Genomic DNA, 25,756 nt, shown 5'->3' with positions numbered 1-25,756 from the left:
ACTCAAAACCCAAATCATTTTTCTTTTCTTATTTCCCTAAGCCCACAACCGAATTTTTTGGTTTTAAAACCAAACCGAAATGAGTACACGTATTTAGTTCGGTTTATGGTTTTGGGGTGAAATCGGATCGAACTGAACCGTATCCACTTCTAAATGTGTTAATCGAATTGAACTGTGTACACCCCTAATTATGTTAGCATTTTTTTATTTTATTTTTTCATTTTTTCCCTTTATTTGATCAAAGGGTTAAAATCAAATCAGACTTGGCTACTTACATGTAAGAAGCTATTTTCTTTATTTGAAGATGTGACATTGTTTTACATTACAAATGTTATAATTTGAATGGTTCATTCTCTTTATCATCATTAAAAGATCATCTATAGAAAAGTTAATTATTTTGAAGATTGTTTAGTCATCCATAAGTGTCGAACAAATCAATAGTTTTTTTTAGTACATTGATATTTTTACACTAGGGGTAGGGGGAGTTTGGCTAAGCCACATAATGAGCAACCTAATTTGGTTCGAATTCGCCATCCACGGGATTCGAACCTAAGACCATTCACATTTAAGTGAAGAGGAATACCACCAGACCGTAGTACTAAGTGGCAACAAATCAATAGTTATTGTAACAATTAATATCTTCATGCTTAACTGTCAACTTATTTGGATCATATGGATGACTAAACATATCTTCAAATGGAATGAAATTTTCTTGAGACAATGATAAAAATAATGAATCCTCTGGATTATAACGTTTGTATAATAAAATGATGACATGTTGTCATGTAAGAAGAAATAACTCTTTAAGAAAAACAATAAGAAAAAGAAAAGAAAAGAAAGGAACCCCATAAACCTAAAGAGAAATAAATGTGGTAGACTATTAATAATTATGTGCACAAATAAAGTGTTTTTGAAGCAATTTAAGCAAAAGTTAGATGCCAATCTTTGTCTAGAAACTGCGCCACAATATCATATTCTTTGTTGAGTGCCAATGTTGGATCATTTTGCTAAAGTTAATAGATAATGCATCAAAAAGTCGACACACAAATCATAGCCTATAAGCTATGTGACAAAAATATAACTCCCATCATTACTAAAGCCAAAACAATTAAGAAAAATTACAAATTAAACAGGAATAGAATAGTTCAGCAGTTGCACATACTTAAAAAGCTAATTAATTAACATTGTCCTTCATATAGTGATTATAGCAATCACCAAAGTACAAATCATTTCCAGGCAATGAAGTTTCAGGCCATATTTCAATGGACACAAGCAGTAGCACCTGCAAAAAGATGAGCAAACATATACGGTGGTGTTCAGATTGGCATATATGAAACATACAAGACATGATTTCGACTTGATTAAACCACAACGGATCACTGATAGACAATAATAGAAAGTGATATGTAAGTAATGTTTTCTCTTTAGATTTACGTTATTAGACAGATTCTTATATTATCGGATTGTAAATCTAAATCATTCAAATAAATATTCAACTTAATCAATAGTTTACATTTATTATAGTTTGTCTTAACAACTAATTGAAATGACTTCATGATGTGACCATGACAGTTGAGCCATCGAGTTTTCGAATTATAAGAACTTGGCTCTTTAAGAAGTTTTTTTCTTCTCATATACAAATTATAATTTGATGGGTATAAAAATTTATTTTTTTATTTTTCAAAGGTCACTTCAGCACAGTCAGTATATGAATACATATTTAAGTAATTCAGATCCAGTTGTTAATTTTTTTTGAATCTTTCAGCTACACTTCTAACCGTTAAACTTGATACAATCTAAAATGTTCGTTATGACATCTATGTAGTGTTGTAAGATCAAGTTCCTTTTGGGGCCATAAAGTTACACTGACACCATATTTTACATGCTGATGGATTAGATGATTTCCCAATTATTGGATGAAGATTTGACAAATTAGCTCCTTATAGGTGCCCTTTAGTACTATACAGAAAAGATAATTAGGCCTTTTTTGTATTATCCACTTTGTTAATGTTAACAAAAATATGTGGAAACATTTTATGTCTTTGAATTGAAGAGAGTATGCATATATATACCTTGAATTTGAAGCAAAGAAACTGATTCAGAGGCATCACTTTTAACCTTGGTGACGAGTTCTACTGCACCGGGCTGCTTCTGGCCATCTGATTTGTCAACCTTGACATCATGCTCAGCTGGATGGATCTTCCTCTTCAACATCCTCCTCATCAGCTTTGGCATTACAAATAATTAGTTACTTTTTGGGTTTCTGGAATTACAGATTTGTTACTAAATCATTGAAATGTGAAAAATAAGACCACTAACAGTTAAAAAGTAGTTAATATCTTGATCACCCTTTCTGTGTATCTAGGACAATAAATGTGCATCACAATTTCACAACATAGGAAACAAATGACCCAAAGTTCGATCCCCCTCTTCACTCAACTTTGAATCTCCTTTTCCGTAGTGTAGATAAATTCAATGTAAAATATTGCTTGTAGAAAAAATAAAATTAAAACAGATGAACCAAATCATAAATATTCAAAGGCAATGACTCACTCGTTGCAGATTTTTTATTGGACTTGAATCCTCTTTGACGCGAAGAATGAGCTTCTTGGCAAATGATAGGCCGGTCTTTGTTCTCACGTTCACCTTTTTCTGCATTTTTGGCTGGACTTTGCAGGAGTCAAGCTTCAGTTGACCAACATCATGAACATGATCAGCCTGGAATAGGTCAGCTAGGGTTATTCTTTGGCCTCTCTTCTTCCTTTGATCATCATCAGTGATCTCGGAACGGTACAGATCAGGAGGTGCAATACTGATTTCATTGTTGGACCCTTCGTATGGTGTAAGAGGAACACCATCAACGGTCAAGATCGCGTGATCATCATCAACTATTTTCTCAGTGGCATCAGAGTTTGACCCAACGTCCTCAAAACTGTGCCCAAATGTTTTAAACATTAAAGGATTCAGTTCTTCATCTCCAAAATTATCATCATAATGTTCATCATCTTCGTCGTAGTCATTACCACAGTGTGAAAATCCATTGTTTTCCTGATCGTGCTCTGCGCTCTCCAAAACGAAATATTCGTTCTGAGGGTTGAAGGGTTTTACGGGATCGAAACCCAAGGTACCTATCGTTAAAATGCCCTCCCTCCAACCGTCAAGCCCATCAACATTAACAAGTCCGACTTGCTTGAGAAATGCTTGTGTGCCCTTGTGATTGGTTTCCACTTCCAGTTCAGTTTTTTTCACATTTCCAGCAAACTCAACTGAAGGAAAACAAATTAATCTTCACTAAGCGCAAGAAATAAATACATATAGAAAATTGACAAATGTAATTAGTACATGACTTTTTAGCTAAAATGGTCTCTTATATTAGCATAATTTCTCAATTTGGTCTCTGATAATAAAAATCGATAGAAGTGGTCTATGAGTTTGTCCGTTGTAAATCATTTTGATCATTCTATGAAAAATCTGTCAATATCCTCATTAAATTGTCACGTGAATGACAACATGACCACCCTTTTTAAGGTATTTTTGTCAAACCAATTCATTCACTTAATGAAGATATTAATAGAGATTTCACAAAATAACCAAAATAATTTACAGTGAACAAACTCAGAAACTACTTCTATTGATTTTCATTGTCACGGATCAAAATAAAAAGTTATGTCAATCTTAAAAACTACTTTGACTAAAAAGCCTTAGGTACAATAATATATCAACTAGGAATAAAATAAAACAAAGTACATATAAAGAGAAAAGTTAAGAAAAAAAACCCTTCTGATGAAGCCGCTTATGAACCCAGTTGAAGATCTATATGCAGAGAAAGAAAGAAGATCAAGAAAGACGATCAATTAGTGACATGCACAATTAATTGTGCATTTTAAGAAGTTAAAATATGATATAATAATGTGCATGGTTCTGGAACTAGTACGTACTAATTAATTACCTTCATATTTTTCTGAGGAAAGTTGCCAAATTATCAGAACAAAGCGCCAGTGACTGAAACACTGAAACTGAAGAGGAATGATTGAGTACCAGAATTAAAAGGGCAGGGGGGCAAGTGGGTTGCGGTCTTGCAGAGTCAGAAAACGACACGTGTCAAGAGCGGGGCCCCTAAACTCCAGCTGTGTTTGTGGGTGCATGGCTTGTTTGGCGAGCCACGATGTTGGATCTTTGTGGCATGATCGATGTGCCGAAATTCTTGATAAGATGTGTTTGTTTACCCGCTGTACTCTCTCTCTGCCACCTCCACCGCCTCATCAGTCAAGTTCAGAGTTTGCTTTCTTTTTCGGTAAAAAGACTAGAATACAAAGTATACAATTTAAAATTGGTGCATCATGAACTTTCATCTTTATTTAGATGGGCCTTTAGACTGAATTTTTATTATCCTTTGATTAATGTTTTTGATTTAGCAAAATGTACACATTGGTCCCTTAGATAGATTTTTCATCAAGTTAATTATATGGCTGGCATAGGATTTACAATTGATCCGGGAATTTTCACCCTAATTTAGATTTGGTTGTTGAACTAGAATTGCATAGGTATTGACCCACATGAGTGTCACATTATCAGACTAACAATTTTTTATTGGTGTTAACAGTTGGGACCGGTGGTGTACGTTTTGTTAAAATTCAAGGACCCCAATTACTATACTTTAAGTTTAATTAAGGACCAATTGTAAATTAAGGCGAAACTTCATGGATCAATTTTATTGTATTATATTTTTGTGTACTATACACCCGTAGGCATTGGATCCTTAGCTGCACATTCAACAATACATTCATTTGGTGCATGTTATACATCAAAGCACAATATAAATTTCAATATATATATATATATATAGGACTATAATTTTCAAGCCCATGACACATAGCACTCCGGATGGTCGGAATGATCATAAAGTCCTTAGGCATTAGATTGGAGCCGCATAGGTACTCCGAGTATGAATTGCCCTGATTAAGGTAGTCAGGCACAAGTCCAGTAGGCTTAAGCGCATTAGGAAGGTTACTTGTCTCCCAAGAAAGGAAACGTTTATTCATGTCAAATTAGGATATCTTGAAGATTAGGCAATGCAATCATAATCCTACAAGGATCTAATATCTTATGTAGATACCTCCTAGAATCTATCTCGTATTAATAGAGATTCCTTTCCCTACAAGGATTCTCAATATCTGTATAAATACCCTAGCCTGGGTATACACGATCACTTATCCCACAACACTCACAAGAACTACACATGGTTTGATTCTCCATACAAGGAGATATGTAGGCAATTCTCTATGGATTTAATCACATCAGCCAAACAATCTCTCCATTCACCGATGTTCATGGGCTTCTGGCGACTGTTCGTATACCATCGAGGATTTAGGGGCATTCAAGAGAAGAGCCCACATCACATCGAACTTTAACAAGCTAAACGGTCTATTTATATATATATATATATATATATATATATATATATATATATATATTGAGTGGTGCAACTTCTAATTAGATCAATTCATTTTTTGATAAAATCTCACATGTGCTGTGTTGTATAAATAATAAGATGAAAATTTGAGGAGGATATCAATATGATTAATAGTAGATCGCTAACCTTTTTTTTATTATATATCTTGAGAAGGTATAGCAGTTTGTTTGACTACGGCCGAACTAGGTCCGAAGTTGGTGTACAAGTGGTCCCTATGTTGTGGTCCGACATAAGGGGATGAGTTGAGGAATGCCAGAATCTCACATCACAAAATTAACAAAGATAAGTATGACGCATAACGAAGGATTTCACGTCTAAGTAATTACACCAATACCTTTTGTGATCAAAATTTCACAGATATTGTGGTGAAAAATTGGTAATATACAAGTTTGGAGATGATATCAATGCGATTAATATTGTGTTAGACTTGTTTCTATAAGATCTTAACATGCATATCATAAACTTACTTGCTGAAAAATAAAAGATATATGTGAAAAAAATGAAATACATGGGTGTGAAATGTGAAATTATATTATTGCTTACCGTTGATTATTTCATTTCTACTTTCCTTCAACTTTAGGTGTTTTTTTTTATGTTGTACTTTTCATAAACTTTACAGTTTATTCTCATTTCGTTTCCGTTTTGCTGTCCCTCGACGCTCTAACGGATCCACTCTGTCATTTCTCAAACTTTCTCTCTGTCTCTCATCTTTCTTCCGCTTGCCATTCCCCATATCTCTATTGCGAAAGCGTCAGAGGAGGATGCTATCGTGGTGTGGTCGACGACCCGAGATGTGAGGTTCCAGACTTTAGATATGGAGCCAGGAGTCCGTCATGAGGGAGAGAGAAATAAACTTATATCCATATTGCTTGAGTCGAGATATCCCAATTTTTATTTTTTTACTTTGCAAAAATTAGGATTATTTATAGAATCCAGAAATTGAATTTCAAGTTTCAACGATCCAAACCTTTTATTTTATTTTTAACATCACTTTATAGACCATTATTACAAAGATTAATGAAATTAAAATTAATAAAGATACCTAATTATGATAAAAGAAATTGACAAACATAGTATTTTTAAGAAACAATGAATGTCCATGACATGATTGCCTAAATAATTTTGGATTGAATTAAATTTTTGCATGAAATTTATGAATGAGGACTTAAAAAATAAATGAATCGGATTGTTGTAAAAGACTACAAATTGATCTCACAAACAATAACTAACTTTTTATAAAAATGGGGATCCATATTCTTAAACAACCTCTATATATAAACCACTGTTCAAAATATTGATATCGGTGGAAATATCGATATATAAATTTGTGGAAATATCGATGGATAATATCGATATCGGTTGCCTTCGATGAAAATGATGGAAATTTAGAATGAAACTTTAGAAAATGTCAAACACTGGTTTAGGCAAAATATAAGAGTTTCTCTAATATTTAACCGATATGTCGGAAATATAGACGAAATCTATCGATTTTAAAAGTTTCTCCAATATGAGGTGAAGTTTGCTCCACCTGGCCCCTGTCCATATCTTTCTTTGATTTTTTGGATACTTTCACAAAAATATTGCATATAAAAAAAAATTTCAAACATTGATATAAACTAGGAAAAAGTTCAGGCTCTTTGAGAATGGGTGGGGTGTGAAGGAGCGGAAGTGGACATCTCCGGCTGTTTTGATATAGGAGCTAGTTTTTCTTGTTTGTTTTTGTCATATAACTGGGAACTAAAAAAAAGGTTAGGGAGGGAGAGAAGCTCTGCTTGTCCAAAACCAAAAGTACCCTAAAATAACACTAGGAACAAAAATCGGATGAGGAAGTGGGAAAAGGTACTGTCTACAAAACTAACAAGTAACAACCTATTAATGTTCACGCACTTTGACAAGCTCGAAATTTAATCCGTTTTGAAGAAAAAATGTTTACAGTTGATCAGTTGGTTAATGGCATTCACTTGCAATTGGTGAGGTGAATTTTTGGGTATGGGTTTTATGTTAAATTCAGTTGATGAGCTTTGAATTCTTAGAGCCCTTGGAGTGGAAGGCCTTCAAGGGCACCTAGAATTCATGAGGTTATTTAGATTTCTCCTTTTTCTTTTGAAGTTAAAGTTAACATTGACAGTGCAGCTTGTGGTTCTCTGAGTATGGCTAGTTTTGGTGGTATTTTCCGTGACCACTTGGGTCATTGTCTTGGATGCTTCGCAAGATCTTTTGCCATTGCTATTGCCTTGGAGGCAAAACTTAAAGTTATTATTCATGTTGTTTATATGGCTTTGGAGAGCGGTTGACATTCTCTTTGGATTGAATGTGATTCTTGTTTAGCAGTGCATGTTCTTTCTAATATATCTTCTTAGGTGCCTTGGCGTTTATCAGTTGATTGAGCAAAATTTTGTTCCATCCTCCTTCCATGCAAGTTCAGTTTTCTCACATTTATCGTGAAGGAAATCAGGTGGCAAATTGTTTGGCAAACTATGGTGTTGATCATGTTGGGGTTCATTGGTGGGATCCTTGTCCGCCGTGTGCAGCTGCGGCTTTTGCTTATAATCTTTTAGGGTTTCCAAATTTTTGTTTCTCTTAAAAGTTTGTTAATTGATTTTTTGTTTCTAATAATTTTCTTCTTCTTGTTAGGGTATGGCTTCATGCCCTCTAACTTATTGTATCCTTACTTTTTTCTTTAATATATTTCACAACAATGTTTTTTTTTCTTTCCATAATTGCAATACTGGAGTGGATGTAATATTATTGTATTAATTAAAAAAAAAAGCACGGCAAAACGTCAGAAAAATTTCCAATGTCTGCACTCGACGACAACAAACTCCAATGTTGAATTGAATAATGTGTATAATTCAAGAATTCAAGTTAAATGTACCAACAAATATAGCAGGTTGATTGATACGATAATGAACTAACATATGCATGACCGGAATTAGAATAGAAAGGTTAAGCTCTCCAAGACTCTTTTTCAGTTCTTATGATCGATCATGTCACCATAATTCATAGGAGACTATGATAATAAGGTATGGAGTATAAAAATCTCCTTCTCCCATGTGACAATCTATAAGTGGGGATGCCCTCCTACCATGCATTATTATTCGATTGTTTTTTCTTTTTATGACCTTTCATTTTCCAAACTAAAAAAATTAGGACTTATATTAGATATTTGATGCCTACTTTACTGAAGAAAAAGAGAGTACGCAAAAGAGATGCATAATACTTTGAGAAATTCTGTGTGTTGTTCTTCATGTCGTGTGCCTTTATTTATACTAAAAAAAATAAGGAGAGAGAACTTACTCTTCAAGTAATACAACTTGTACAACGAAATATCTTTTAGATCTTATTAAACATTATACAAATTAAATCCACTACGGATTTACACAAACATATAATATAAAATATATTCACAACACTCCACCTTGAGTGTGTAAATACTCAAGTAGATGACGCATCAGATCTTCAAGAAAATGTAAAAACAGTTGATAAAGTCATCTCATCTAGTTGGCACAATAAGTGAATGCGAGTCTAAAAATAAATGGAAGAATGCATAGGTAGTAAAACTCACAAAATATCTCTATAGTAAAAACCCTAGGTAGGATAAAACTCATAGTCTAAGGAAAAAAGTGAGAAGTTGCATTAAGTCAAAACTAAACGCCTTCAGGACGCAAGTAGAATGCACACAAGGGTATGGTCAGCCCAAGATAGGTACCTCATTAAAATCTAGTCAAGCAGCAAAAATCCAGTAGGAAAAATGCTCCTAGTCGTAGAGAAAAATAATACCTTAAGGTCAATTGAGTATACTTCTAGGTACTCTCCCTGAGTTTGACATAACTTTCAAATGAGAACTATAAGCATTGCAATTGAGAAAGTTTCGCGTACCAATTCTTCGAATAGGTTTCTGGAAGGTAGACTTTGGTTGTGCCTTGGTGAAGAGATCGACAAGTTTGTCTTGGGATTGGATTTGCGTGACTTCAACCTTCTGATGTTTTACTGATGTGATGTAGACGCAATATGTTTGGCGTTAACTTAGTTCATGTATCATGTCTTGGTCTTCGATACATGCAGGATTTTCTATAAAGATTTTCGTTGGGACTCCACGATAAATGAAAAACCACAAGTACTTTGAATATGCTCAACAAGTGCTCTCAACCATGTTTTTCACATGTGGCGTAGTGGGGTGCGATGATTCTTGGAACGATTCGAAGATTTGCAACTAAAGCCTATTTTGTGGACCTCCAAGATATTGTGGTATCCCTAACAATAAAGACATAACCATTTGGGAAACGTGCTTGTGCTGATTTGACAAGTAACCTGCGTCAACATAACAAATAAGGTAAGCATCATTCAGAGGATCAAAGGATTGGATCTACTCGGGACCAGGGATAAGCTCAAATCTGTAGTACCTACAGTATAGCGGAAAAACATCTTTAATGCCAATTAAGTGGCGATGTGTAGGCGTCGTGCTGCAGTTTTACCAATAGATTAATAACGAAAGAAATGTCATGTCTAATGGAACTTCGGGTTCCACAACTGCTTCAAGGGTCTCAATTGCATCTAGCGTATGGATGATCATAGGTATACTTAAAAGGTAACACCTTAAGGGTGTAGTTCGACTGGTGGATCAGAATACCGTCAGAATAATGATCGAACTTCAGGTCAAGATATAAACGAGTTTTCCCAAGATCCTCATCTCTAATTCTGTCTTCACATACGAGGCATTTTTCTCAAGCTCTTCCAGAGTCTTAATGAGATTCATGTTATAAACATAAACTGCAACTCTAGCATTTCAGAATATGACTTCTTAATTTAACATGCAAGGGCATAGTTTATTAATATCCCTGACTAGTTAAATATTCACTTAGTCGAGTATACCACATCTTTCTAGATTGCTTCGATCCGTAAAGCGTTTGAATTGAAATGGTGTCATGTAGTATAGAACTATTTGAACCAGTCCATGTAATTCTTCGGGAACTCACATGTAAATCTCCGTGTCAATATCCCCATGGAGAAATTCTATAACCACATTCGTATGTTGCAAACAATCACAATGCGTTTAAGAGAAACCTTGTGCCATAAGACGTGTATTACATTGCACTATTTCATTCATCTCAGTACGCTTCCTTTTCCATTTGTAACACGGCAGGGTTACTATAACACCCCGCCAATTTATTTTAGAATTTACATTTAGTGGTATGCCAAAAATGTCCTAGTTACCCTTTATGTTAATAACCATTCTAACATTTATTTCTTTGACGATTTCTCACTAAAATTTAATCTTGTTTATTTTATGGCTGCATCTAACTTCTCATTAGACTACCTACGTACCCTTCGGAGGGATCAAGCCAATCATAGTTCACAATCCATTTCTAATCCATTTTCTAAATCATTCAAGCGACTAACAATCACAAAACTAGGTTCAAACAAATGAATTACACCAATTGCATATCAAATATGAATTCAGAATATCAAAATTAGCTTAAAAAGACAGCATCGGCCCTCTGGCCACGTGCCGCCGCAAGTGGTGGTTTTCGACAAACGGAAATCCAGTTTTTCCGATAAACTCCAAAAGTTACCAAATTTTACAAGTATGTAGATTTCAGGGCAGGGAGAAATTTTCATACCTGGACCGAAGGCTAATTTGGCCGAAAACCCTCTGAAATTCCTTCAATCCGCTGGAAAACCTTAAAATATGTGTAGTTCAATTCGACGTCAAATCCAACTCCGCCACCTCCAATGTTGATTGGGATTTGTTCCTGGACTCCAAATACAAATGAGGGTGGTGATGGTTGACAAAAAAATCCTTTTGAAATGGGCGGATTGTCGTCGTGCACCCATCAGACTTTCGGGTTCGTTTTCCACGAATTGGAGCCAATTTGACTTAGATTTTTTGTATAATTGGAGGAAGGAAGGTCGAGGATACATTTCTAGGTGAAGATCCGATGAAATTGGTGAGAAAAATTGGTGTGGAACCATTAGAATTTTGACCGGGAACCAGGTCGAGAGGATCTGGTGCTCTCCCATTTTCTCAGATTCCTCTCCTCTCATTGGTTTCCTCCCTCTTTCCTCCTCCCTCATTGGCCCCTCTCCCCCTCATTTCCTTTATCTTCTTCGCATCTCAGCCGCACATATGGCAACCAAATTATTTCTTCAACAAATCTGGAGCATTCCAGATTTGTGGTCAAATGACCAATTTGCCATTGCTTTTAATCACTTATATCTCTTTCGTTAAAACTCCGTTTGGCGAATGGCTTTCGCCTATACACTAATGGGATAGTCCTCTATCCAATTATGTCAAGAAATACAACGAAACATATAAGGATTAAAATACATCTCTGTATAATTTCATTTGGTCAACTAAAGGCATTTTTGTCTTTTCAACTTATCATAAAGTTATACGACGTAAATTATGATAAATTTCGAAAACAGATTTCACAATTTTCCCCATTTGAATTTCATAACCCTAATTCGATTTTATTTTCGATTTCCTCCCCATAATCATAAACATAAATAACTAATTTATATATTTTCATTTTTCAAGGTCGTTACCTTAGGCAGTGTAGGAACAATAGTTCATAACACCAATTTGATAAGGAATCTAATTCAACATGGATTGTAATTTGAGTTGGCCAATCAATTATATGTTGTCACTAATCAACAAAGCATAGTTCGATATCGTTGCTTTATTTATGTCAGTAGTTGCCTTATAATTGCCTTATAGTTGCCATATAATTGAAACATCATTGATAATAATCTTATTTCAATTCCATATCCCACTCAAACTAGCATACTTGACCAAGAACTTCACGTCTCAGGAATAATATGGACTAATCCTATGAGATGGAAACGATTGAGACAATGATCGAGCATGGTTCATTTGCGCCGTGTTCTCCATCTTCTCTGGAAGTGAATCTTATAAATCAAGTGATCAGTTGCAATTCTAGTGGTACACCCTTTAGGGATGTTAACTTGACGTCTGTTAGGCACGTTTATCCTTGTAGGCATGTTTGTAGCTGGTATATACTCTCGTCACTTTAGCTTGTCACATCCCAAAAATAACAAAACCCTTCTAAACACATATATGCATTTAACCTAACTCATGATATTCATATAAACCTGCATGACTAGAAACTTCAGCTGTAGTACTACACTGCAAAAGTTTCCCTTTTGTTTATTTTACAAGGGAAAAACTGAAACTTCAAAAATATATACATAACAACTAGTCAGGTAGGAGATTTTACAACTCAAAAGAAACAAACTTAGGGTTAAATTGAGACTTAAAAATTCACTAAACAACCCAACTGCAAATCTAGTACTTACAGAAATGCTAATGTTTTTTTTTTATTAATTTAATATAATTTTTTTCATTTGATTATTGAAAAAATATATTATTCTTATTGGCTGAATTAGTTCGAGTCTGGTAACCCATTAGTTTTAGCAGGTCAGGTTTGAGTTTGAGTTTAAGTTTTTAAATCCGTTAAGATAACATGTTTGATACAACATGAAAAGACACGAACACGACAAACACGACCCGCTTACCAAGGCTATCTACACTAAGAGGGTGAGAGAGTATGCTAAGCATCATAATGGGCTAGCCATAATGATTTAATTCAAATTCGCCATTTGGCAAGAATCAAACCTAAGACCTCTCCCTCATAAATGAAAAGGATACCACTAGATCGTAATACTAAGTAACATTGTGAATGACTTTAACTAACCTTATGATTTTAATTGCATTCAAACCTTTTGTCTATATCTCATAGGCCGAGACCCTCTTAAGCTAGTCTAGACATCTCTCAAGTAATATGTAGGGTTGGGCACGGGACGGGTCAGGCAAAAATTTGGAGGGACCAGATTAGACCTGTATGAAAATGCAATGGGGCGGGTCGAGGTGAGTAATGAGATTTCAAATTTTGGAATCAGACCTAACCTGACCTGTTTCAAATGGGCCAATTCGGACCAGGTCCACGGGGGTCCAATTACAATTTTTTTAGGTTAACACAGAAGGGACAAACTGATGGTCGTGTTCCTTGGCATAGAAAGGAAAATACCAAAGTTATCTTCCCCAGTGACAAGACCGTCGTTGCAACCAAACAACTAGATTCAAATACCGATTAATATTCCTCAAAAATTAGAAATTGCATACAGAATTTCAGAACCTGGCTTACTGTATAAGAACTTGTCCTTGAGCCGTAATATGACCAGCTGAATAACCTAAAGATTCGCGACGCTGATGGACTTGTCATCGGCCATGGCAGTCTAGTTTTAGATCGTGGTGATGAGGTCGTCGATCGAGTCAAGAGCGACGCGGAATCGGCAGAGTCAGACCAGATTGGGTGGTCAGCAGCCGAGTTAAGCCCATCGTCTTCTCCGATCTGAAGCTTCACAATTTTCGTCTTCTCTGATGGTGAAGTGATTTCGTGAGTCGTGACTCGTTTGGTATGCCTGGTGGATGCTGTGATGTTGACGCAATCGAGGGGTGGGAAGGAGAAGAGAACGAGAACAGTGAAAGAAAGTGGGATAATCTGGGAGTAGGGGAAGGGGACTGAAAAAGTAAAGCAATTGTTATGGTAGAACGGATCGTTTTGGGGCCCCGGGATTCTCAAATTATGAAATCGCCCCACCCTGAAAATACCATATCCCCGCCCTATTTTGTCTCTACCAAATTTGGCCTCGCCCCGAACCTACCTGGAATCGACAATACCCACCTTGACCTACAGGTCCTGTACTTGTTTGCCCAGCCCTAGTAATATGGTGGCAAGAAAAAAATATGACACTCGAGAAAATAAAGATGACTCAACAAGAACTCGAGATGGAATTGAGGTGTTCTTTGAGGTGGGCTCAAGTTACGAGTAGGTCCCGAGCTCATGAGCAATGAGAATTAGACAAATGATTTGTTGTAGTAACGCCAACATCATTTGGAATTAAACATAACGTTAAGATAATTATGTAACTTTGGAGTGTAACTTTGAATGACTAGGGTGTAATAACCTTATCTTAGAACTCACCACTTTTCACAATGAAGGTGCCGATGAACGTTTTCGTTGCTTAAACTGTTAGGCGACGAAAATTCTTTGTCGCTACAATGGTTCTTTTTTGTAGTGCCTTGTATGGTGACGTCATGTTGTAACATGATGAAGTACAAAAACTTACCTTTATAATGTATTAGAACCTCCACAATGTAACTACCAACCTTGTTATTGTAATAATCACGTCATTCTTTGTGATTAACTTGAACCTTATCATAATTATGTAACTTTGGAGTGTAATTTTGAACCAGATACCTTATTGTTTTTAATAAGGTGCCGTATAATCTCCACCATATTCAGTTTGGAATTCTGCTTTATGTTTTCTTTGGTATGTGGAAGGAAATACAAGTTGGCCAGCTAACAGTATATTTCTTGGGACAAATCAGACATTCAAAATTGGAATGTTCTCTTCACCCAAAAAAAAAAAAAATGGAATGTTCTACGGGATTGAAAAGCTTAGCTAGAAGAGGCTTCCCAAAAGGGTCTGGCCAAAGGGAAACAATGACATAGAATTATATGAGTTCTGTTGATATTCTTAATTGGCCATTTTACAAATTGTTTGCTTGTTCCAAAGGCTAGCTAGCTAGAAGCCTAAAACAAATTTCGGATGCTTGCTAATTAAGAGAAATAATAGGCTTTCTTAGTCGCTGAGTGCTCCTTGAATCTGAATAATGCCTCGGATTCTTCTTAAAGCAACCTCCATCATGTTTATATCTTTCGAATGTGGGGTCCGGAGAAGGAAAGATTGGTGAAAGGAAACCAAAATGTCCAGTGGCAGATATACATATATGGTTACTAATGCTACCTTTCTGATAAAAAAAAGGTTACTAATTCTACCTACTATTTGCTAAAGATTCAAGACAACATAACTATTCTCATTGGAGAAAATTTTACGTATAGTTCGGAGGGTGCAGAACAATTTGTACAACACTCGTCACGTAATACATATCCAATCATTCTGGTAGAAGTGAGATTAACTGGAATGTAGACATCCAATAAAGTTAATGATATGCTTTATTTAACAACTCATAAATGTGATGTTGGGGGATTCCGATGATTGATTAATTTAGCACCCAAGGCTCTTCACGTCAAATTGGTTAATTCGTACAACCATGCAAATCCATGTATGAGTGGCCAAACCACCCACTATTTAACTATTTAACTTTTATTGGGACAACATATGAGCATCCCTTTTTTGGCACACTACCTCTTAATTACAAAGTCCTTTTCTGATCACTAGAACAATTAAAGTTGAAACTAAAGTTTTGAAAAAAAAATGAGAGCTTACTTATTACATTTTAAGAAAAAATTGAGAGCAAAGCAATATTTCCATGGTGCTATCAAAAAAGTTATAATTTCCACGATTAAATTTAAGTTGAAGTATGAATGGTAAAATATATTTGTAGATCATATTGTTCATTATTGGAGTTTAGGGTTTTGGGTGGGGGTTACTTGGCAAACCCTATCCCTTCTTTTTTCTGTTTTCCATGGATTTTTGCTTTACCAAAAAAGAAAATGGAAAATTGTTTGAGCACTACCAGAGATTGTGATAAGCTAACTAGGACCATAGGATGCATCATACTGTCAAGCAGTGCCACATGCAAGTATGCAAAGACTTTACGCAGTACACAGACCCACTGCAAACATGCCATATCATGAGCAAGTTAATGGATGATGCGCAGGCTAAATACATGAATGTATAAGGGAGCTAGTATATAACATGTTTTGACCTATTTCTATTGGATTACTTATGCCTGGAGAATTTAGTGGGATCCATGCAAGTCAATAAACGGAAAGAAAACAATGAGATATTTTTAGGAACAATATTCTGTACAATTATACCTTGTACATGTATGTGGTGCTTCGGCGGTGGTCACTATCTACTCCCATTTTTAATGATAAAGAAATTTAAAAAGTATCTACCTATTGTGGAATTTCAGATTTCTCTTGAATGGAGACAGACATAAATATACGGCCCAAAATCTTAACCCAGATTCAGATATTACTCAAATACAAGCACACCAAGACATGCCCAAAATGAAGTCGAACTGTTTTGCCAACTAACTAGGCTGTGCAATGCCCAATTTCAGCTAAACCCCAATGATGTAGGGTTAAGTTCGTTGTTTTCGGCCTTGGCTTCACATGCACCCCAAAAAACGACACTTTCTGAATCCCAAATCACTAGCACAGATGTTCAAGCCCAATTCACATTTTTTACAAGTTTAATCCAATCTAAATTAATAATTCAATCAAATCATATACGTCAATTACTTAGTATTACAGTTTAGTTATATTCATTTTCACTTGTACGTGAGAGGTCTTAAGTTCGATATTTATCAAAGGGGAATTTGAACCACTTTATTGCTAGCTCATTGTGAGATTAAGCCCACTCCCCCACCTCTTTCGTTCAAATAATATCGTTTGTTAAAAATATAAAAAAATCATATACCTCAAAATGAGGCTTATTTCCTAATGGTTTATAAGTTTAGTAAAGTATTACTTTTCTTTTCAATTCAACGTTAGAAAAGTTTTAGTTCAAAATGTGCATCACCCGTTTATCAATAAGGTAAAGAAAAAAAATATTAACGTCATTGACACTGTAGCTCAATTAAAAGGAAAGTTTTATGTAATCTATCATGCATGTAATGTAAGCATATTAGAAAGGCAGAGAGTTTGGTGTCTCAAGGCTTCACCAAAAAAATTTAGACTAAAAAGTCCTCCAAACAAAAAAAAAATCAAAACTGACAGAAAAAATACATATAAAAATCCCAAGGGTATATTAAAATTTGTTAAAACATGAACGCATCTCCTCCATTTTAGGAGGAGATATTAATATCTAACAAAATTATATTTAAAATATATATATGAAACAACATGGGAGAAAAAGGGTAGAAGTTGTCGTCAGTTTTAAAAAAACGGTGAAGTTCTCCCACTACCAAGTTGTAACTTCTCAGTTCCCACATACATTCCCATTTTTTCCATTTTGGCTACAGTATTATTATATGTACTCCCCATCTCCTCCGCTTATGTGGCCGAATCTTATACTCCCCATTTTTTGGCTCTGCCTTCTTCGCATGCAATGCTATTTGAATTAATTTGGTGAGATTCTTGACTCAAAAGGCTTTTGCCAACCATTCATATCCATCTTCTATGAAATCTTGGTGCTTTTTATTTCAATTTTCTTATTATTTCTCTCTCCTTTTTGTTATAGGGTCAAGACGATTCTATTAGGCTCCAAAGTTCAAAGGTTTGAGTAAATTTGGGTAAATCTCAATCTAAATTTGCCTTTTCAGTTTCTAGGTTTAGGTGATAAATTTGATACATTCTACTGCAGCTTTGAAGCTTTGAGAATGTATATATGAGTTTGTATTTAGCATTTCTAAGTCAATTTTAGTTTTTTTAATTTCTTCCTTTGAAATCTTCATTGCGCGTTTTTAAAATTTTTATCCTTTTCTCTCTTTGAAATTTTTCTTCACTGTTACTCCACCCTTGTCTGCCGCCATAATTTTTTGGGTTTTTTTTTTCATGGCAATAAAATGCCGATTTCACCCTTTGGAGTCTCGAAAATTCCCGACTTTGTACTCGAGATGGTGACCCAAGTCTTCGTTTTTAGCATTTGGGGTGGGTTTTGTTGTATAAGTAAGATTTTATCAGTTTGCGGACTTAAAATTTGGGTCTTTGATTTTCCCTTTTTTACTGTGAAGTTTTTTGGGTAACTTCGGAAGTACAGAAAGAGGAAATTTAGAGGAAATTGAAGTAATTTTTTACTATTTTGAATTTGGTCAGATTATTAGTTTCAATTTTGATTATCTTAATGTGTCATTCATGTGCTATGGTAATTAAAAAAAATTATTTGTTTTCATTCTCAAGATATTTACAAGAATACCCACACAAAAAATGAAGAATGAACTACCTATTGATAAGATCCCATATAGACGTGTCACTATTTTTACACCTGGTTGGGAGATATCTATTGGAGTAAACACTACTGATCTAAACCAACTGATTCTCAAAGAGTGGAAAAAGAAGAAGCATGAGCAGTATGTATTATAAATTCTTTATTAAATTTGTTACAAGAAATTCTAACATTATATATACCTTCAATATATAGGTGGCGCATGAAAAATGCTGTAGAAGAATTAAAACCTTCAACAACTCCTCAACTCCTCACATCATACGTATTTGGAATAAAATCCAACAAATTAGGTACAACATCATTTCTTACATATTTATTTTTAATAGCATTCTCTATATCATTCCACAAATTAATTATCTCAATTATAATGAAAAAATAAAATAAATTTCATCTATACAGAAGAAAATATAGAAATTTTCAAGCAGAGAAAAGCAAAGTGCTTCTCATTATAATGAATTTTAAACAAAGTAGCAAAATCTGTGATAAAAAAACAATTCATACGCAAATAAAATTAAAGATACCTTATTATAATGAAAGTAGCAAAATAAATAGGTAAATTAACCTCTGACATAGAAAACGAATTTTAAGTTTCTGTTTTGTGATTGAACAGAGAGAGGGGGGCTAATAAAATAAAATTTGTTAAAAAAATAGGTAAATACTTCATTTTATTTGCGTATGAATTGTTTTTTTATTTCACAGGTTTTGCTACTTTGTTTAATTTTGCTACTGTGTTTAAAATTCATTATAATGAGAAGTACTTCGCTTTTCTCTGCTTGAAAATTTCTATTTTGTATAGATGAATTTTATTTTATTTTTTCATTAAAAGAAACTCATTAGTGAGTATCTACAAATTAATTATCTCAAATTATAAAAAAAATAAAATTATGAGTGTAGGAAAAAGATTAATAGTGACCAAACAACTTTTACAAATACAGTAAGTCTTCTCTTATTTTCATACGGATGTATACTATAAATTCAAATTGTAACATCCCACATCGCTCAGGGGAGTGGATTTTCTAAGCCTTATATGTATATTCCCATCTTTACCTAGCACGAGGCCTTTTGGGAGCTCACTGGCTTTGGGTTCTATCGGAACTTTGAAGTTAAGCGAGTTCACGCGAGAGCAATCCCATGATGGGTGACCCACTGGGAAGTTCTCTTATGAGTTCCCAGAAACAAAATCGTGAGGGCGTGGTCGAGGCCCAAAGCGGACAATATCGTGCTACGACGAAGTCGAGCTAGGGATATGGTGGGGGCCCAGGCCGGGATGTGACAATTTGGTATCAGAGCCAATCTCTGGCCGGAAGTGTGTTGACGAGGATGTCGGGCCCCTGAGGGGAGTGGATTGTAACATCCCACATCGTCTAGGGGAGAGGATCCTGTAAGCCTTATATGTATATTCACATCTCTACCTAACACGAGGCCTTTTGGAAGCTCACTGGCTTCTGGTTCCATCGGAACTCCAAAGTTAAGTGAGTTCGCATGAGAGCAATCCCAAGATGGGTGACCCATTAGGAAGTTCTCATGTGAGTTCCCAGAAACAAAACCGTGAGGGCGGTCGGGGCCCAAATCGGACAATGTCATGCTACGGTGGAGTTGAACCCGAGATGTGATGGGGACCCAGGCCAGTGCTACGATGGAGTTGAACCCAAGATGTGATGGGGACCCGGGTCGGGATGTGACACAAATTGCATTCAATTTTCAAATAGAAATAAAATTGCATTTTTTGTCAGTTTTACAAGCATCACACCGGTCTCAAAGTACAAAGGTTGAAGTACAAGATTAAGGTAACATTTCTTACTATTTAATTTTGTAAACATGATAACAATTTGTTACCTCAAACTTGACAAATTATTTATCTTTCAGTATTCTAACACTCTGTTTGGATACGGTAAAATAAAACAAAATTTCACTTAAACTAGGGAATTTGGGATGGGAAAGCAGTTTTCCCTCGTTTGGGAACCTTGCAGCGCGAGAAATGCCAACTTCTAAGGGGAAAAAGGGGAAATTGGGGATGAAGAATACCGGCTTTAATTTCTGTCTAAATAGGTGGAATTTCACAATTCCAACAACGGAGAGAATCCTAAATCCATCGGATGGAAATCTTGCACGCCAAATTTCATGATTAGGGCACCAAATTGGGATGATTAGTGCCAAAATTCACAATAAAAATGGTTCACTCTGTCACCAATCTTTGAAGGGATTCTCAGTCGTGCTTCATCTTCTTCCTTCATTCTAGGTCAACCTCTTCTCTCTTCTTTCTTGAATTATTTTAAGCTATTTGGGTATACTCTTTATAGTAATTGTGAATTTTGCTGATAGTCATATGCTTGGTGTGCTTATTAATTTTTTTATCCGATTGAATTATGTATTAGGTCTGTAACCTTATCTGGGAAACAACTCAAATCAAGAATCATAGTGTAATCGTCTTGTCAAACCATACACAAACTAATCATATATAATTTCGATATGCTAGAATTAACTAACTGCAATTTTAAGGTCTACAGTAGACATACTGATCTCAAAGAAATCTTCAAACTCATTGGTGATGCCTTCTTTAGCGCTTGAATAGTTGAAGTTAGCCAATCATCCGCCCTGTTTGTAGCCTCCTCATCCTCCTTTAATAGCAAATCATAGGTATGGTTAAGTAAAGTATACATGTTCAATCTACAAGTATAACACAAGCCAAAGAGTAGTGAACGCTAATTCTATGAAATTTATCCGATTGAATTGTGATATCAAACTGCAATTTCCTTGATTTTGATGATTTGGTGTTAATTTAGAAAGTTCCTTGATTTATAGAAGCTGTAATTGAAAGATTGAAAATGATGATTTTGATGGCCTTTGGTGTTAATTTAGAAAATTCCTTGATTTGAATGTGACTTGTATGGCTACTTTTCTTTTTTTTTTTTTTTTTTTTTTTTTTTTTTTTTTTTTTTTGCATATCTCATAACTATTGTTGCATGTCACAATATATCTTTGTTCATATATTCAAACAGGTATGGAAAATACTGATGTTGTAGACATGCTAACGAGGTTAAAGCGAAAGCGTGCTATAAATGAAGAGGAAAATAGGAAAAAAAGGAAAATTATTGTTAGTACAATTCTATATATTATTGTCATGGTCATGCATTGGTGTAGTACGAGTGTTCTTCTCAAAGAACCTTCAAAAGATTGGGATCAAGAAAGACAATCTTTCCTCGGTCGATTGTTCGATGGAAAAGATTCAACTTGCATTGAACAATTACGAGTTAGCAAGAGTGCATTTAAGCAGTTATGTGAAATTTTACAAGGGATTGGTGGATTAGTTCGCACGAGAAATGTGTCCATTGAAGAATATGTTGCAATTTTTTTTAATATACTTGTCCACAACTTAAAGTTTAGAGTCATCGGTTTTCATTATTATCGTTCCAAGGAAACAATTAGTCAGCAATTTCACAATGTGTTGCATGCAATGATGAAAATAAGTCAAGAATATGTGAAATATCAGCCATGTGTTATTGGCAATTCTGAAAGAGAGAAGTGGCGGTGATTTGAGGTAATCAATCAACAACTATACCAAAAAAATGTCTTCGTTTGATATCTTCATTAGCTTTTTAGACTTAGCTTCTTTTTTTTTTTCATTTGTATGACATGTATATTTAGAATTGTCTTGGAGCACTTGATGGAACTCTCATACTAGTAACAATAACGGCCGAGGAAAGACCAAGATATCGAGATAGAAAGGGTGATATATCCATTAATATGTTAGGAGTTTGTAGTCCAATTTTAAGATTTTTTATGTGTTACCTGGATGGGAAGGCTTTACATCTGTTCAAGCTATAGTCGAATGGACAGCGTTTCGTGATACATTGGCATTGCAGATGTTCCTAGATTATCAAGCTCAGAGAGCTGCCAATAATTCCTAATGGAAAATTAGTTGCTTTTACTTTGTATTGTCATAGTGAATTTGGATTTCATATGAATACTATGGCTTTATGTGTTTCTTGAACATGTTATGTTTGATTTATAATGCTATTTTGAATTACTTTTAAGAGCTACAGTTTCTGTTTGTTCAAGAAGAGCGATAATAAAAAGCTAAAAAATTAGTCAAACTAAAATTAATTTGTCTGTTCTTATTGCTTGTGGGATTGTCTATAATATCTCTTTCTGTAAGGTAACAAAAATGTATTGAGTTGTGCATTCTCTTTCATTTATGTCCACATATTCCCGAATTGGATTTTGAGATTCTTCCGGAGTCTCAGCGTGGATCTCTGTCAACGGTATTGTTTTTCTTCCCCCTCTTCTCTAGTAGAGTTTATAAATTGCTGCTTAGTGGATTAGCTCCATTCACCTGGATTCCTTTTTCTTTTTTGGTAATTTTGTGGTTGGTAGTGATATCTTAATCTTTTACTTGTATGATTTGTGAAGTGATAATGATACCAGTGTAGATTGTATGTTGTAGCATTTTGAGTTTAAAAGATTTCTTTAACTTTTCTGTTTTCTTCAGTCAAGGCAATCATTTTCTTTTATCCCCCTTTGGGACTTGTGGACCGTTTCTGTAATAGCTGGAAACAGCTTTGTTGAGAACCTGTAAGAGATTCTAAATTTTGAAAAAGAAAAAGGTTCGAATTTGAGAAATAGGTGTTTCTATAATAGCTGGAAATAGCTTCTGCCTGATGGCTTTTTTCAGAATCTGTGTTTTTAACCCATGTTCTTCAAGAAAAAAAAAATGTAATTTTTATGTTTCTGTCGTGCTAAGTTGCGTGTGGAGGTTTGCCAAATTGCCAATTCTATTTATTTGTGAAATCATGAACTGCAGGTTATTAGAAAGAGTCGATTTTCGGGTGCAGATTTAGCTTGTTCTATGTGAATTATAAGAATGCAGGATAATTCCTTGTTATTTGGAAAATACTGAGATATGTTTTTGCATTTTACATGTAAATCTCAGTTTTTAGTACCCTATAAGTAACACATAATTTCCTGTTTCTGCATTTTACATGTAAATCTCAGATTTAGCTTGCTCTATGTGAATTATATGAATGTATAAATATGAGTTGATACTCGGATTGTTACTATGAATATGTCTATGAGTGACTTAACGTCTGAATAATATATTTTTTGTGTTAGGAGCAATGGAAGGATCTGATAGAAAACTAGTGTGCAAACAAAAACCAAGGAGAAAGAAAGAGGACCAAGAAATTGAAAATGAAGGAGAGGAAAATAATTATTTTAGATGGAATGTAGATATGGAACGTGCTTTGGCTGACATTCTTCACGAAGAACGAAGATTGTGAACCAAATGAGATGGTGGTTGGAAGACAGCTGCTTATAATTCTGCTGCAGCCATATTATCTGCTCAATATGATATTCATATAACTGTTGATAACATTCAAAATCGTGTGAAGTCTTGGAAAAAGTTTTATGCAATAGTGAGTGATATACTAAGTCAAAGTGGATTTAATTGGGATGCAACCAAAAAGATGATAAGTGTAGATGAAGACCCTGCCTAGCAAGAGTATGTGAAGGTAACAAATTCATTATTTTTCTTTTCTGTATGTGAAATTCTTTTAATTGTTCTTATACTTATGTTTTGCTTTTTGATTTTTTATGTTTTGATTGGTAGTCACATGCTGGTGCTAAAAGCTTTCGTTGGAAGGTCATTCCAAACTGGGATCATATAATGGATTTATGTGGCAAAGATAGAGCCACGGGTGAGGGTGCTGAAACAGGGGTAGAAGCCGTTGAGATTATGACTCCTCCACATAATGAACCTGATCATATAGTTTTGTTTGGTGATGCACAAGGTTTAGAAGATACTGAAATTATTAATGAGATTTCACCTACTTCAGCCAATGGTCAAAAAACTCAAAGCAAGATAAAGGCAGCAAGTTTTGTTGATGTGCCTTATACAAAAAGAAAATCAACCACCCCTAAAGATGTGATTGCAGATTCACTTGCCAAGATGGCATCATCCTTTCAAGACTATATTTCCACATACACAAAGAAACTTGATCCAAAAGAGGTATATGATGAAGTAAATGCAATTCCAGATCTCAACGAAGAAGAACAAATCAAAGCATGTGCTTGGTTGATTGAAAATGACAAGCAATTTCTCATGTTGAAGACTCTCCCAAGTGAGAAGAAAAAGAATATGGTATTATTGCTTACTTCACGAGGCGCATAAGATTGTTTTCATTATGTTTCTCATTTTACTGTTTTTTAGTAAGACATTAGTTAGAATAAAAGTCTTGCATGTCACAAATGTTGGTTGACATTTGCAAGTGAACATTGATGACTTTGTTACCCTTTAGTGCGAGTTTGGCAGCCCCAATCTTGGGGGTTTGATGACTTTGTTAACATTTGAATATTTTTCTTTTTTTTTCAAATTTGTATTCTTCTATGGAATACAAATTCTAGGGAATATCCAAACAATGAAATTTGTATTTCCCTTCATTTTGCAATTTCTATGTATCTAACATTCAAACAATGAAATTTCAATTAACAGGATTTCAATTACTGGGAATTGTAATTCCCATCATTTAAAATTCTCTGAAAATTTAGAAATTCTCCATCTAAACATAGTGTAAAAGTAACTGGAGTGAAAGTATTGCCATGAGAAAATTGTCAAGGTTAAAGGTATTTAGGTTAAATTACTTACAACCTTTATATTTGGGATTGCGCATTATAGTTAGACTTCTTATTTTATCCTCATTGTTTGCAGATTAACCATGAAAATCTAAAACATCAAGTCCAAGCTAATGGATGACAAGCATGGCTATGATTTCACACGTAGACGCTATGTTTACATATGTACATGTTGTCCATATTTTGTGTTGCTTCATATATTAGGAGTTCATCCCTAACTAGCCTATAACTTTTATTGAAAACTTATGAATCTGAAAATTTTGATTTAAGGACATTAAATGTTATCAGCATGTATTTAGAAATGAAATTACATGTCATATTTTCATTTTTTTTAATAGTTTATGTTTTCCCATTTTATCTTCGTTGTTGTTTTAAAGGAAAAATAGTAAAAATTGTATGAGAGATTACTCACATATGTGCAAATTGGAAGGAATATATACTGCTAAATTCTTCAACGAACGTGGCAATATGACAATATGGCATGCATAACAATAACACCATTATCATAGTAAACAAAAATGAAGTCCACCATTTTTAATCCCTTATTGACTAAGGAACTCAACTCTTGATTTTAAGTAACCTAACTCTTGAATTTCTTCATGTGTAATATATAGGGGTAAAACGATGCTGATAGATATAAGAGCATTCTAACTACACTGATTAACTTAATTTTTTTTTGTTAATCAATAATTACCAAAGTGATAATAATGACCA

At 34.6% G+C, this 25,756-nt stretch overlaps 1 protein-coding gene and 1 pseudogene across 1 annotated transcript; one reads left to right on the top strand and one right to left on the bottom strand.

The window, feature by feature from the left end:
- Window positions 1–1,002: 1,002 nt before the first annotated feature.
- Window positions 1,003–4,035, bottom strand: LOC126619430 (protein TILLER ANGLE CONTROL 1-like). Its single transcript, XM_050287841.1, has 5 exons — window positions 3,950–4,035; window positions 3,777–3,813; window positions 2,554–3,266; window positions 2,073–2,226; window positions 1,003–1,282 (listed from the first exon to the last, which is right to left on the bottom strand). Exons 1-5 carry the CDS (start codon window positions 3,953–3,955, stop codon window positions 1,260–1,262), a joined length of 933 nt encoding a protein of 310 aa, XP_050143798.1. The 5' UTR covers window positions 3,956–4,035; the 3' UTR covers window positions 1,003–1,259.
- A 14,361-nt stretch (window positions 4,036–18,396) lies between these two features.
- Window positions 18,397–25,178, top strand: LOC126604016 (uncharacterized; annotated as a pseudogene).
- The last annotated feature ends 578 nt before the right edge of the window (window positions 25,179–25,756 follow it).

Source organism: Malus sylvestris, chromosome 1 (assembly GCF_916048215.2).
Source record: "Malus sylvestris chromosome 1, drMalSylv7.2, whole genome shotgun sequence".
NCBI classification, from domain to species: domain Eukaryota; kingdom Viridiplantae; phylum Streptophyta; class Magnoliopsida; order Rosales; family Rosaceae; genus Malus; species Malus sylvestris.
This window is presented reverse-complemented; position numbering and strand designations above follow the sequence as displayed.